This window comes from Mustelus asterias, chromosome 29 (genome assembly GCF_964213995.1).
Source record: "Mustelus asterias chromosome 29, sMusAst1.hap1.1, whole genome shotgun sequence".
Taxonomy (NCBI): domain Eukaryota; kingdom Metazoa; phylum Chordata; class Chondrichthyes; order Carcharhiniformes; family Triakidae; genus Mustelus; species Mustelus asterias.
In genome coordinates, this window is record NC_135829.1 from 21009190 (window position 1) to 21023066 (window position 13877).

The 13877-nt window shown below is 48.1% G+C and overlaps 1 protein-coding gene across 1 annotated transcript in view; it reads right to left on the bottom strand.

The window, feature by feature from the left end:
* malt3 (MALT paracaspase 3) overlaps positions 1 to 13877 on the bottom strand; it is a 133083-nt gene that overhangs the window by 97156 nt on the left and 22050 nt on the right. The window contains exon 2 of the mRNA XM_078200178.1: positions 2856 to 2977. Within this exon, the coding sequence (XP_078056304.1) occupies positions 2856 to 2977 (122 nt within the window). The remainder of the gene's footprint in view (positions 1 to 2855; positions 2978 to 13877) is intronic.

The window sequence follows — 13877 nt, forward strand, 5'->3', positions numbered from 1 at the left end:
CCAAGATCCCGGTTGAGGCCGTCCTCATGTGTGCGGAACTTGGCTATCAGTCTCTGCTCAGCGACTTTGCGTTGTCGTGAGTCGTGAAGGTCGCCTTGGAGAACGCTTACCCGAAGATCAGAGGCTGAATGCCTGTGACTGCTGAAGTGTTCCCCAACAGGAAGAGAACAGTCTTGCCTGGTGATTGTCGAGCGGTGTTCATTCATCCGTTATTGTAGCATCTGCATGGTCTCCCCAATGTACCATGCCTTAGGACATCCTTTCCTGCAGCGTATCAGGTAGACAATGTTGGCCGAGTTGCAAGAGTATGTACCGTGTACCTGGTGGATGGTATTCTCACGTGAGATGATGGCATCTGTGTCGATGATCCGGCACGCCTTGCAGAGTTTGCTGTGGCAGCGTTGTGTGGTGTCGTGGTCATTATTCTCTTGAAGGCTGGGTAGTTTGCTTGGACAATGGTCTGTTTGAGGTTGTGGGGTTGTTTGAAGACAAGAAGTGGGGGTGTGGGGATGGCCTTGGCGAGATGTTCGTCTTCATCAATGACATGTTGAAGGCTCCGGAAAAGATGTCGTAGCTTCTCCGCTCCGGGGAAGTACTGGACGACGAAGGGTACTCTGTCCACTGTGTCCTGTGTTTGTCTTCTGAGGAGGTCGGTGCGGTTTTTCACTGTGGCGCGTCGGAACTGTCGATCGATGAGTTGAGCGCCATATCCTGTTCTTATGAGGGCATCTTTCACCATCTGGAGGTGTCTGTTGTAATCTCGTCACAATGTTGTGTCTCGTCACAATGGATGTCTCGGCACTCTACACCAGCATCCCCCACGTCGATGGCATTGCTGCAACTGCCTCAGTACTCAACACCGACAACTGCCAATCTCCAGATGCAATTTTACAACTCATCCGCTTCATCCTGGACCACAATGTCTTCACCTTCAACAACCAGTTCTTCATCCAGACACATGGAACAGCCATGGGGACCAAATTCGCACCGCAATATGCCAACATCTTTATGCACAGGCTCGAACAAGACTTCTTCACTGCACAGGATCTTCAACCAATGCTATACACTAGATACATCAATGACATTTTCTTCCTTTGGACTCATGGTGAACAATCACTGAAACAACTATATGATGACATCAACAAGTTCCATCCCACCATCAGACTCACCATGGACTACTCTCCGGAATCAGTTGCATTCTTGGACACACGCATCTCCATCAAGGACGGTCACCTCAACACTTCACTGTACCGCAAGCCCACGGATAATCTCACGATGCTCCACTTCTCCAGCTTCCATCCTAAACACGTTAAAGATGCCATCCCCTACGGACAAGCCCTCCGTATACACAGGATCTGCTCGGATGAGGAGGAACGCAACAGACACCTCCAGACGCTGAAAGATGCCCTCATAAGAACAGGATATGGCGCTCGACTCATCGATCAACAGTTCCAACGCGCCACAGCGACAAACCGCACCGACCTCCTCAGAAGACAAACACAGGACACGGCGGACAGAGTACTCTTCGTCGTCCAGTACTTCCCCGGAGCGGAGAAGCTACGACATCTTCTCCGGAGCCTTCAACATGTAATTGATGAAGACGAACATCTCGCCAAGGCCATCCCCACACCCCCACTTCTTGCCTTCAAACAACCGCACAACCTCAAACAGACCATTGTCCGCAGCAAACTACCCAGCCTTCAGGAGAACAGTGACCACGACACCACACAACCCTGCCACAGCAACCTCTGCAAGACGTGCCGGATCATCGACACGGATGCCATCATCTCACGTGAGAACACCATCCACCAGGTACACGGTACATACTCTTGCAACTCGGCCAACGTTGTCTACCTGATACGCTGCAAGAAAGGATGTCCCGAGGCATGGTACATTGGGGAAACTATGCAGACACTACGACAACGGATGAATGAACACCGCTCGACAATCACCAGGCAAGAATGTTCTCTTCCTGTTGGGGGACACCTCAGCAGTCAACGGCATTCAGCCTTTGATCTTCGGGTAAACGTTCTCCAAGGCGGCCTTCACGACACACGACAACGCAGAGTCGCTGAGCAGAGACCGATAGCCAAGTTCCGCACACATGAGGATGGCCTCAACCGGGATCTTGGGTTCACGTCACACTATCTGTAACCCCCACGACTTTCCTGGGTTTGCAAAATCTCACTAACTGTCCTGGCTGGAGACAATACACATCTCTTTAACCTGTGCTTAACTCTCTCTCCACTCACATTGTCTGTACCTTTAAGACTTGATTATCTGTAAAGACTCAGATTCCAACCATTATTTTGTAAATTGAGTTTGTGTCTTTATATGCCCCTGTTTGTGAACAGAACTCTCATTCACCTGATGAAGGAGCAGCGCTCTGAAAGCTTGTGGCTTGTGCTACCAAATAAACCTGTTGGACTTTAACCAGGTGTTGTGCGACTTCTTACTGTGACTCCAAACCCATAGTGGGTGACTCTTAACTGCCCTCTAAAATGACCCAGCGAGCCACTCAGTTCAAGGGCAATTAGGGTTTGGCAGCAAGAGTTGGCCTTGCCCATGATACCCACATCCCATGGCGGAGGGGGGGGGGATATTAAATATATTTCTTTAAATTGAATGATGCAATAGGCTTGAGGGGCCACCTCCTGTTTCTGTGTCAGAGAAGCTTAATCTGTGTCTTTCATCCCTTTTCCCGCCCCTTTGTGGTCTACTAGTTATTAGAAATAGGAAAACTATGTTGTCCAAGGAAACCGAGCTTTTGGCCCAGCCATTAGCTGTGACACTAATAAATTAAACTTTTAAACTTAAATCAGGCCGGGGATTACCAGCCCAACAATGCTGCTTACCTCCTCGTTGCCTTCAAACCACTGGTAGTACAGAGGGGTAGGTCCAATGGCAGAACAATGAAGGGTAACAGGACAGCCGGCTGGGACTGAGGCACACACTGGCTGCTTCGTAATCACGATATCTGGAGGGCGTGACACAACTTTAGTTAAAATCAGAAACCATGTACTACGACAGATACAATGGCCCAATAAACGACCCTTAAACTAGAGAGACATCACCTGAGGCTCCCCTGGTCTCTCTTTTTGGTTAAACAAATTAAAGTAAATGAAATAAAACCGAGGGACGGCAGCCACTTAAAGCGGAGGGGATGGGGAGGGGAGGGGGACAAAGGAATCGCCTGAAACACAAACAAAGCAGAAATGAAAACACCAAACCAAAAAAAAAGGTGATTAAAACAGTCAATAACACACCCCAGCCTCTGCGGTGCCCAGCAGGCACGGAATACCTCGACAGTGCCCACGGACACCGCATGCTTGCCCCGTTGGGGAGGTGATGATCTAGTGGTATTATCGCTGGACTATTAATCCAGAAACTCAGCTAATGTTCTGGGACCCGGGTTCGAATCCCACCACGGCAGGTGGTGGGATTTGAATTCAATAATATCTGGAATTAAGAATCTACTGATGACCATGAAACCATTGTCGATTGTCAGAAAAACCCATCTGGTTCACTCATGCCCTTTAGGGAAGGAAATCTGCCGTCCTTACCCGGTCTGGCCTACATGTGACTCCAGAGCCACAGCAATGTGGTTGACTGTCAACTGCCCTCGGGCAACTAGGGATGGGCAATAAATGCTGGCCATGTCTAATGAATGAATTTAGAAAAATGTTCTGAGGCTTCCCTTGCCAGTCAGCTTGAGCCAATCACATTTGCAGCTAATGAGAGAATGTTGCATTTTATAAGATGTAGTTTTTGAATCCCAAGTAACAAATCATGATGGACAATTTTAACTATTCTTCAGTCACATAATAATATTTGATTTATTATTGTCACATGCATTGGTATACAGTGAAAAGTATTGTTTCTTGCGTGCCTTACAGACAAAGCATACTGTTCATAGAGAAGGAAAGGAGAGAGTGCAGAATGCAGTGTTACAGTCATAGCTAGGGCATAGAGAAAGAGCAACAATGCAAGGTAGGTCCATTCAAAAGTCTGATGGCAGCAGGGAAGAAGCTGTTCTTGAGTGAGTTGGTCTGCGACTTCAGACTTTTGTATCTTTTTCCTGAAGGAAGATGGTGGAAGAGAGAATGTCTGGAATGTGCGGGGTCCTTGATTATGCTGGCGCTTTTCCGAGGCGGCGGGAAGTGTAGACAGAGTCAATGGACGGGAGGCTGGTTTGCGTGTTGGACTGGGCTACATTCACGACCTTTTGTAGTTCCTTGCGGTTTTGGGCAGAGCAGGAGCCCCAGACCAAGCTGTGATACAACCAGAAAGAATGCTTTCTATGATGCATCCGTAAAAGTTGGAGAGGATTGGAATAGGATCAGTTGCAACACTAACCTCACATTCCATGTGATTTGAAACACTGGACAGAATAAAAATCCAGTTATCCCCTTGGTGGAGTTCACTGAAAGTTATCCTCGGAACATTCCACCAGCAGTTTGCTTCATCAGTCCTGCAGGAGGTTTTCCTCCACCTCGTGCTGCTGCATTTCCCTCTCGGGAGCGAGGATGCTTTCCTTCCACTCCGGGGTTGTGGGTTCTGAGGTGACTGAAACGTCCCGATGCTGGATGGGTGCACACTGGGGGAGGCAGTGTTTCCGGCGGGGACGGCGTTTACGCTCGTCCTCTCTCCAGGCTTGTCGGAGATGTTCAAAACGGTTGGCCCCTTCGTGCGTGCTACTTGGGCAAGAGGCCAAGTAAGAGATTCCCACGGATTGCCAGGGATGATGTTGAATTCGAGAGGCTTTAAGCTCATCCCGGAACTGTTCCCTCTGCCCTCCAGATAACCGTTCATCGTGACCAAGCTCAGAGCAAAGAGCCTGTTTTGCGAGTCTCGTGTCAGGCATGCAGACGCTGTGGTTCCGCTGAATTGAAACATAGAAACTGGAAACAGAAATAAGCCATTCGGCCCTTTGAGCCTTCAGTTTGACCATGGCTGATCATCAAATTCAATATCCTGAGGCTCCCTGTAATGACTTCAATCAGGATATAGAGGTTGGCCTATTGGGAGTATGAACTCCCTGATTAAAGATCCACTTGATGGGCCAATCATGGAGTCTTTGCCTTGTCCTGAACCGGGAGTGTCAGTTCCTCCGGCACCCCCCCAGAGGTAGACTGGTAACTGCTAGCACTCTGTGTGCTGCTGTTAGAGTTTGTGAAAAAAGGGATTTTAGTGATGGGACTTCGGCCTCCGAAGACTTATTACATTCCCTTCCTCCCATATCCCTTAATCGTTTAGCCCCAAGAGCTATATCTCATTTCTTTGTGAAATCACACAACGTTTTGGCCTCAACTACTTTCTGTGGGAGTGAATTCCACACATTCGCCACCCTCTGGGTGAAGAAATTTCTCCTCACCTCTGTCCTAAAAAGGTTTACCCCTTATCCTCAAAACTATGACCCCGAGATCTGGACTCCCCCGCCATCAGGAACATTCTTTCTGAATCTACCCTGTCTAACCCTGTTCGAATTTTATAAGTTTCTATGAGATTCCCTCTCATTCTTCTAAACTTCAGTGAATATAATCCTAACCGATTTAGTCTCTCCTCATATGATGGACCTGCCATCCCAGGAATCAGCCAGTTAAACCTTCGATGTACTCCCTCTATAGCAAGGGCATCCTTCCTCAGGTAAGGACCCCAAAACTGCACACAATACTCCAGGTGTGGCCTCAACAACCCCTTATACAATTGCAGCAAAACATCTCCATCCCTATACTCAAATCCTCTCGCAATGAAGGCCAACATACCATTTGCCTTCTTTACTGCCTGCTGTACCTGCATGCTTACTTTCAGCGACTGATGCACGAGGACTCCAAGGTCTCGCTGAGTATCCACCTCTCTCAATTTACACCCATTCAAGTAATAATCTGTCTTCCTATGATTGCTCCCAAAGTGGATAACCTCATATTTATCCACGTTATACTGCATCCGCCATGCAGATACCCACACACTCTTCCTTAACTATAAACCGTGCCTGGATACTGGGGCCGTTGGGTCTGAGAAGGGACCCTGATATTGGAGTGCCTTTCCTGCCACTGAATGCAGGAATTTGGGGAGGTATTGTTGGTGATATTTAAGGTGCCTGATGCTTTTCCAGGTCTCTGACACAGACAGAAGGTTAGATAGCATGGCAGTCCTGTACACCACGAGCTTGGTTTGAGGTCTTTGTTGTCAAACACTCTTTTCTTTAGACTGTCTGTCTGTGGGTACTGTGACTGACTGTATGTGGGTATACTGGAGACAATGTCGAGTTTCATTATTGAGAGGAGACCACATCTTGATGGGAGGAAATAGTCACCATTACAAAGTAACATGGCATAAATATAAGATGGAGGAGCAGAAGTAGCCATTCGGCCCATCGAGTCTGCTCCGCCATTCAATGAGATCATGACTGATCTGATGTGATAATCCTCAACTCTATTTTCCCACTTTATCCCCATATCCCTCGATTCCCTTACTAAATAAAAATCTGTCTGTCTCAGCCTTGAACATACTTAATGACCCAGTCTCGACAACCCTCTGCGGGAAAGAATTCCACAGATTTACTACCCCGAGAGAAGAAATTCCTCCTCATCTGTCTTCAATGGGTGACCCCCTTAATCTGGGATTACGTCCTCTGGTCTCTCCCACAAGGGGAAACAACTTCTCAGCATCGACCCTGTCGAGCCACCTGAGAATCTGATATGTCTCAATAAGGTCGCCTCTCATTCTTCTAAACTCCAATGAGGTCCAACTTACTCAATCTCTCCTTATAAGAGAATCCCTCCAGGATCAACCCAGGTGAACCTTCTCTGGACTTTAAAAAAATTCATTCGTGGGACATGGGCCACTGTAGTGGGTCGGATCTCAAACAAAGAAGAGACAGGGTACAGGAATGAGATAGAGAATCTGGTGAACTGGTGCAGCAACAATAATCTCTCCCACAATGTCAACAAAACGAAGGAGATTGTCATCGACTTCAGGAAGTGTAAAGGAGAACATGCCCCTGTCTACATCAATGGGGACGAAACAGAAAGGGTCGAGAGCTTCAGGTTTTTAGGGGTCCAGATCACCAATAACCTGTCCTGGTCCCCCCATGCTGACACTATAGTTAAGAAAGCCCACCAACGCCTCTACTTTCTCAGAAGACTAAGGAAATTTAGCATGTCAGCTACGACTCTCACCAACTTTTACAGATGCACCATTGAAAGCATTCTTTCTGGTTGTATCACAGCTTGGTATGGCTCCTGCTCTGCCCAAGACCACAGAAAACTACAAAAGGTTGTGAATGTAGCCCAGTCCATCACGCAAACCAGCCTCCCATCCACTGACTCCATCTACACTTCCCGCCGCCTCAGCAAAGCAGCCAGCATAATTAAGGACCCCCATACATCCCGGACATTCTCTCTTCCACCTTCTTCCGTCAGGAAAAAGATACAAAAGTCTGAGGTCACATACCAACCGACACAAGAACAGCTTCTTACCTGCTGCCGTCAGACTTTTGAATGGACCTACCTCGCATTAAGTTGACCTTTCTCTACACTCTAGCTATGACTGTAACACTACTTTCTGCACTCTTCATTTCCTTTTCTATGTACAGTATGCTTTGTTCCATATAGTGCGCAAGAAACAATACTTTTCACTGCATGCTAATACATGTGACAATAATAAATCAAATCAAAGCTGGCTGGCCAGCATTTATTGCCCATCCCTAGTTGCCCGAGGGCAGTTGAGCGTCAACCACATTGCTGTGGCTCTGGAGTCACATGTAGGTCAGACCAGGTAAGGACGGCAGATTTCCTTCCCTAAAGGACATTAGTGAACCAGATGGATTTTCCGACAATCGACAATGGTTTCGTGGCCATCAGTAGATTCTTAATTCCAGATAATTTTTATAGAATTCAAATTCAATAAAATCTGCTGTGGCGGGATTCGAACCTGGGTCCCCAGAACATTAGTTGAGTTTCTGGATTAATAGTTTAACGATGATACCACTAGGCCATCGCCTCCCCAACTGCCTCCAATGTCAGTATATCTTTCCTTAGATAAAGGAGACCAAAACTGTCGACAGTATTCCAGGTGTGGTCTAACTAGTGCATTGTATAGTTTTAACAGGACTTTCCGATCTTTGTACTCCATTCCCTTTGAGACAAAAGCCAACATTCCATTTGAACAGTGTAATGCCGTAATACACGCCATGTCACAGTGTAACATCGAATCCCTGCAGTACAGAAGGAGGCCATTCAGCCCTTCGAGTCTGTACCGACGACAATCCCACCCAGGTCCTTTCCCATAACCCCACGCATTTACCCTGATAATTCTCCCTGACACTCAGGGGCAATTTATCATGGCCAATCCACCTAACCTGCACATCTTTGGAGTGTGGGAGGAAACCGGAGCACCCGGAGGAAACCCACGCAGACACGGGGAGAACGTGCAGACTCCATACAGGCAGTGAATCAAGGCCGGGAATCGAACCCGGATCCCTGGTGCTGTGAGGTAGCAGTGCTAACCACTGTGCCACCGCGCCATGACATATCACAGAATCCCTACAGTGCAGAAGGAGGCCATTCAGCCCATTGAGTCTGCACCGACCACAATCCCACCCCAGCCCTATCCCCGTAACCCCATATATTTACCCTGCTAACTCCCCTGACACTAAAGGGACAATTTAGCACGGCCAATCCAGCTAACCCTCACATCTTTGGAGTGTGGGAGGAAACCACCCGGACGAAACCCACGCAAACACGGGGAGAACGTGCTGACTCCACACAGACAGTGACCCAAGCTGGGAATCGAACCCAGGTCCCTGGCGCTGTGAGGCAGCAGTGCTAACCACTGCATCACCGTGCCGCCCCCACCATGGCATCATGCGACTGTAACATGCGGCAACACGATTGTAACACACTGTAAGATGCCATATCAGTGTAACACGCCGTAACACAGTGTAACACGGCATAACACAACTGCAACACAGCTCATAGAAATCACTTGGAGCCACACTGAGTGAAATGTACAAAAGGTTTTGAGTTCGGAACAGTTTGTCTCAGTTCCCTATTCTGATGCCCCGGTTAATATTTCTGTTAGACAGAGAAAGCCCAGTTCTCCAATTGACTTATTTAAAGTGCCTGCTTCACGATCACATTTCCAACAAAGGCCCCATTTTCATGAAAACAGGAAAAGCAGCAAGTTTCACAGAGGATGTGTGAAGAGATTGGGCTCATCAGGTGCAACAGAAATAACTGGTGACAGCATGGGAACGTCTTTGGCCTCTACTTTCTCAGGAGACAAAGGAAATTAGGCATGTCTGCTACGACTCTCACCAACTTTTACAGCTGCACCATAGAAAGCATTCTTTCTGGTTGTATCACAGCTTGGTATGGTTCCTGCTCTGCCCAAGACCGCAAGGAACTACAAGAGGTCGTGAATGTAACCCAATCCATCACGCAAACCAGCCTCCCATCCATTGACACTGTCTACGCTTCCCGCTGCCTCGGCAAAGCAGCCAGCATAATCAAGGACCCCACGCACCCCAGACATTCCCTCTTCCACCTTCTTCCGTAGGGAAAAAGATACAAAAGTCTGAGGTCACATACCAACCAACTCAAGAACAGCTTCTTCCCTGCTGCCGTCAGACTTTTGAATGGACCTACCTCGCATTAAGTTGATCTTTCTCTACACCCTAGCTATGACTATAAAACTATATTCTGCACTCTCTCCTTTCCTTCTCCCCATGTACTCTATGAACAGTATGCTTTGTCTGTATAGTGCGCAAGAAACAATACTTTTCACTGCATACTAATACATGTGACAATAATAAATCGAATGCCATTGGTGAGGGGCAGGAGAGTGGGGCTCAGTTTGACATCTTCTACATTGGAGAACATGCAGACTCCACACAGACAGTGACCGGAGGCCAGAATCGAACCCGGATCCCTGGAGCTGTGAGGCAGCAATGCTAACCACTGTGCTGCCGTACCACCCATACACACCTGCCAGATGATCATAGAATCCTTACAGTAGGGCAGCAGTGGTTAGCACTACTGCCTCACAGCGCCAGGGACCGGGGTTTGATCCCCGGCTTGGGTCACTGGCTGTGTGAAGTTTGCACGTTCTCTGTGTAGGTTTCCTCCGGGTGCTCCGTTTTCCTCCCACAGTCCAAAAGACGTGCTGGTTAGGTGCATTGGCCGTGCTAAATTCTCCCTCAGTGTACCCCAACAGGCGCCGGAGTGTGGCGACTAGGGGATTTTCACAGTAACTTCATTGCAGTGTTAATGTAAGCCTACTTGTGACTAATAAATACAATCAGTTTACATCCTATCGTTCTTCGCTGTAGGCCGAAGGCTTCTCTTTCCTCGTAAGACAATCCCACTCATACCTGGGATTGTTCTTCTTGCTCCTTCTCTGTACCCACTCCAATCTATAGACCTCCTGGAGTGCTGCTAACTAACACAACCTCAAAGATTAGAATTCTTTTGAAGTAAAGTCCACAGAACTGAAGAGATCACTTTCAGCCGAGGCTTACGTGCTCAAAGGTTTCTGGAGAAGTGGGAACTTGAGCCAGTGACCTGCTGACTCTGAGCCACAGTGGACACGTGGACAATATCCTGAAGGGTTGTGGAAAGTTTGACCCTTGCTTAGTATTTCTCAAATTCCAGTTGATCTCGCTGACACCAGTGACAGACTGGGAGAGCAGGGGTGCTGTGCACCACTGGACAATAGCTTCCCTAACAGCATCCGTAACTTTTCACTCACTGTCTTGGGAAAGTTGGAAGACAAAGAGGTCGGGAGGTAGAAGGAGCTGCTTCCGCACACTCCAACGCCCTCCACTTTGGCAGGTTTAGCCTCTCTCTCTGCTGCATTGGATTGCTGAATCTGTGCACTCCGCACTAAATACAAACAGGTTTCGAACTTTCCTCGGATTTCTCCAGTTCCTTCTCGTGGAGGTTTGGCAGAATCATGGAATTGTTACGGTGCAGACGGAGGCCATTTGGCCCATCATGGTTACACCCCAGCTCTCCAACCAAACGAACATTGTGACTTGGTGGCGTTCCCCTGCCTTTTCCCCGTACCCCTGCACATTCTGGCTCTATCATTACCGGAATAGAAATAGAACCATACAAAACATGAGTGTGCAGAAGGCGGCCATTCGGCTCATCGAGTCTGCACCAACTCTCTGAAGAGGTATCTTACCCAGGCCTTCCCCCGCGCATTTACCACGACTAAACCACCTAATCCGCACACCTTTGGACATTAAAGGGCAATTTAGCAAAGACTGGAGCAGAAAAATCTAGCCTGACACTCCCATCGCGGTACTGAGGGAGTGCAGCTCTGTCAATAATAAAGGCCCAATCTGCCATCCTTAGGGGATGTTTAAGTTTATTTATTAGTGTCACAAGTAGGCTTACATTAACACTGCAATGAAGTTTTGTGAAAATTCCTCAGTCGCCACACCCCAGCACCTGTTTCGGGTACACTGAGGGAGAATTTAGCATGGCCAATGCACCCTAACCAGCATGTCTTTCGGACTGTGGAGGAGTTCCCACCATTATTTTGAACAAGACGGTGACTACATTTCAAAAGTAGCTCATTGGCTGCGGAGAGCAGAGTCACTTCCTGCAGCCAAGAATGGATCCATACAAATACAAGTCTACCTTTCTACAATATCTATTGGCCCTTACCTGACCTCTCTCTGGGTCATGATGCGGAAATACCGGCGTTGGACTGGGGTAAACACAGTAAGAAGTCTCACAACACCAGGTTAAAGTCCAACAGGTTTATTTGGGAGCAAAAGCCACTAGCTTTCGGAGCGCCGCTCCTTCATCAGGCGAGTGGGATTTCAGTTCACAAACAGGGCATATAAAGACACAAACTCAATTTACAGAATAATGATTGGAATGAGAGTCTTTACAGGTAATCAAGTCTTAAAAGGTACAGAAAATGTGAGTGGAGAGAGGGCCAAGCACAGGTTAAAGAGATGTGTATTGTCTCCAGCCAGGACAGTTAGTGAGATTTTGCAAGCCCAGGCAAGTCATGGGGGTTACAAATAGTGTGACATGAACCCAAGATCCCGGTTGAGGCCGTCCTCATGTGTGCGGAACTTGGCTATCAGTCTCTGCGTTGTCATGTGTCGTGAAGGCCAGTTGCAGGGTTAAGTTTTGTTTAAACTTTTCCTCCCAGCTCATCCTCCTTTCGGACGGAATCTCTCTCTGGGATGCCCCCAGTCCTTTGTCAAGGGGCCGGGTGGCTGCGCACCCTTTGTTTTGTTAAAACCAGGAAGAGGATTCACTGCAAAGTGGGATTCACTGGCGCGCTGCAGAAAGAGCGGCGCCGTAACATCCTGTGTGCTCGCATTCACAAATTCTCATATGAGTCACCGAGTGGCCCAGATGACCTCCTGATCCACTGGGATAGGAGAAGTAAAAGCAAACTGTGTAGCCACATCTGTGCCCTTTTCAAGACACCCTTTGGGCTCTGGTCCAAGCTTGGAAAAGTCCCTAGATTTCCAGTGCCTTGGCAGAATTTGCAAAACCACTTTCCGAAATGACGACATGGTGTGCTTCGAGATGTTCCGAGGTTAGCGTGCTGTAAAAATAGACACCTTTCCTTCTTGCCCGCCATTTTGAAATCCCAGGATGCATCTTTGTTTACAGGTGCTTATATATGCAAATTGTTCTCTTCAGAAATCAAAAAGTTTTAAAGCTTATTTATTAGTGTCACAAATAAGGCTTACATTAACACTGCAATGAAGTTACTGTGAAAATCCCCTAGTCGCCACACTCCTGTTCGGGTACACCGAGGGAGAATTTAGCACGGCCAATGCACCCTCGCCAGCACGTCTTTCGGACTGTGGGAAGAAACTGGAGCACCCGGAGGAAACCCATGCAGACACGGGGAGAATATGCAGACTCCGCACAGTGACTCAAGCTGGGAATTGAACCCGGGTCCCTGGCGCTGTGAAGCAGCAGTGCTACCCACTGTGCTGCCGCAGGAAAATACTCTGCATTGATTTGAGTTGGGGTTGAAACTGCCTCACAGCTCCACGCATCTGGGTTCGATTCCGGCCTTCTGCATGGGTTTCCTCTGGGTGCTCTGTTTTCCTCCCAAAGTCAAAGTCCAAGGATGTGTAGGTTAGGTGTATTGGCCATGGTAAAATACCCCTTATTGTCCCAAGATGTGCAAGGTCAGCCATGGAAAATGTGTGGGGTTACGGGAATAGGGTGCGGGAAATTTAGTCTGTCAGAGAGTCGGTCTGACTCAATGGGCTGAATGGCCTCTTCTGCACTTTATGCGTATGATTAGATAATCACATGGGGATAAGAGCTCTTTTGGCGCAGTGGGTGCCATCCCTACCTCTGGGGCCAGAGGGACTGGGTTCGCCGCATTTCAGGACTTGATTGCCACGGAAGGTGCGTTCATAGGCTGGCTAAACATCTTGCTTGTCAGCCTGTACATCCTTCCAATGGGCGGTAAGAGCGGGGGCGCTTTCTGGTCAGCCACACTGCAGGAGGCAGCAACCATTGCAGGACTCTGCCAAGCATAATGACGGACCAATCCATTGGATGGCCATGGTAGCCAATGCCCTCTTGGGCGTGGCCCTGAAGGAGGAATTACATGAGCTTGTAATAGTCACAGGGAAGAAGAGGAAATTCATTTGACGCACAATAATTTCCCATCTTGCAACACTTCACAAAGCTCCTCGTTGCGATAAAGCGCTTTGGGATTGGGAAAGACCCAATATAAACAAAAATGAACCAGGGAGCCGAATCTCATGGACAGGATGCTGGGAGTGTATCTGGATCCTACACAATCCCACACAGTTTATAGATTAGTGTCACAAGTAGGCTCACAATAACAGTGCAATGAAGTCACTGTGAAAA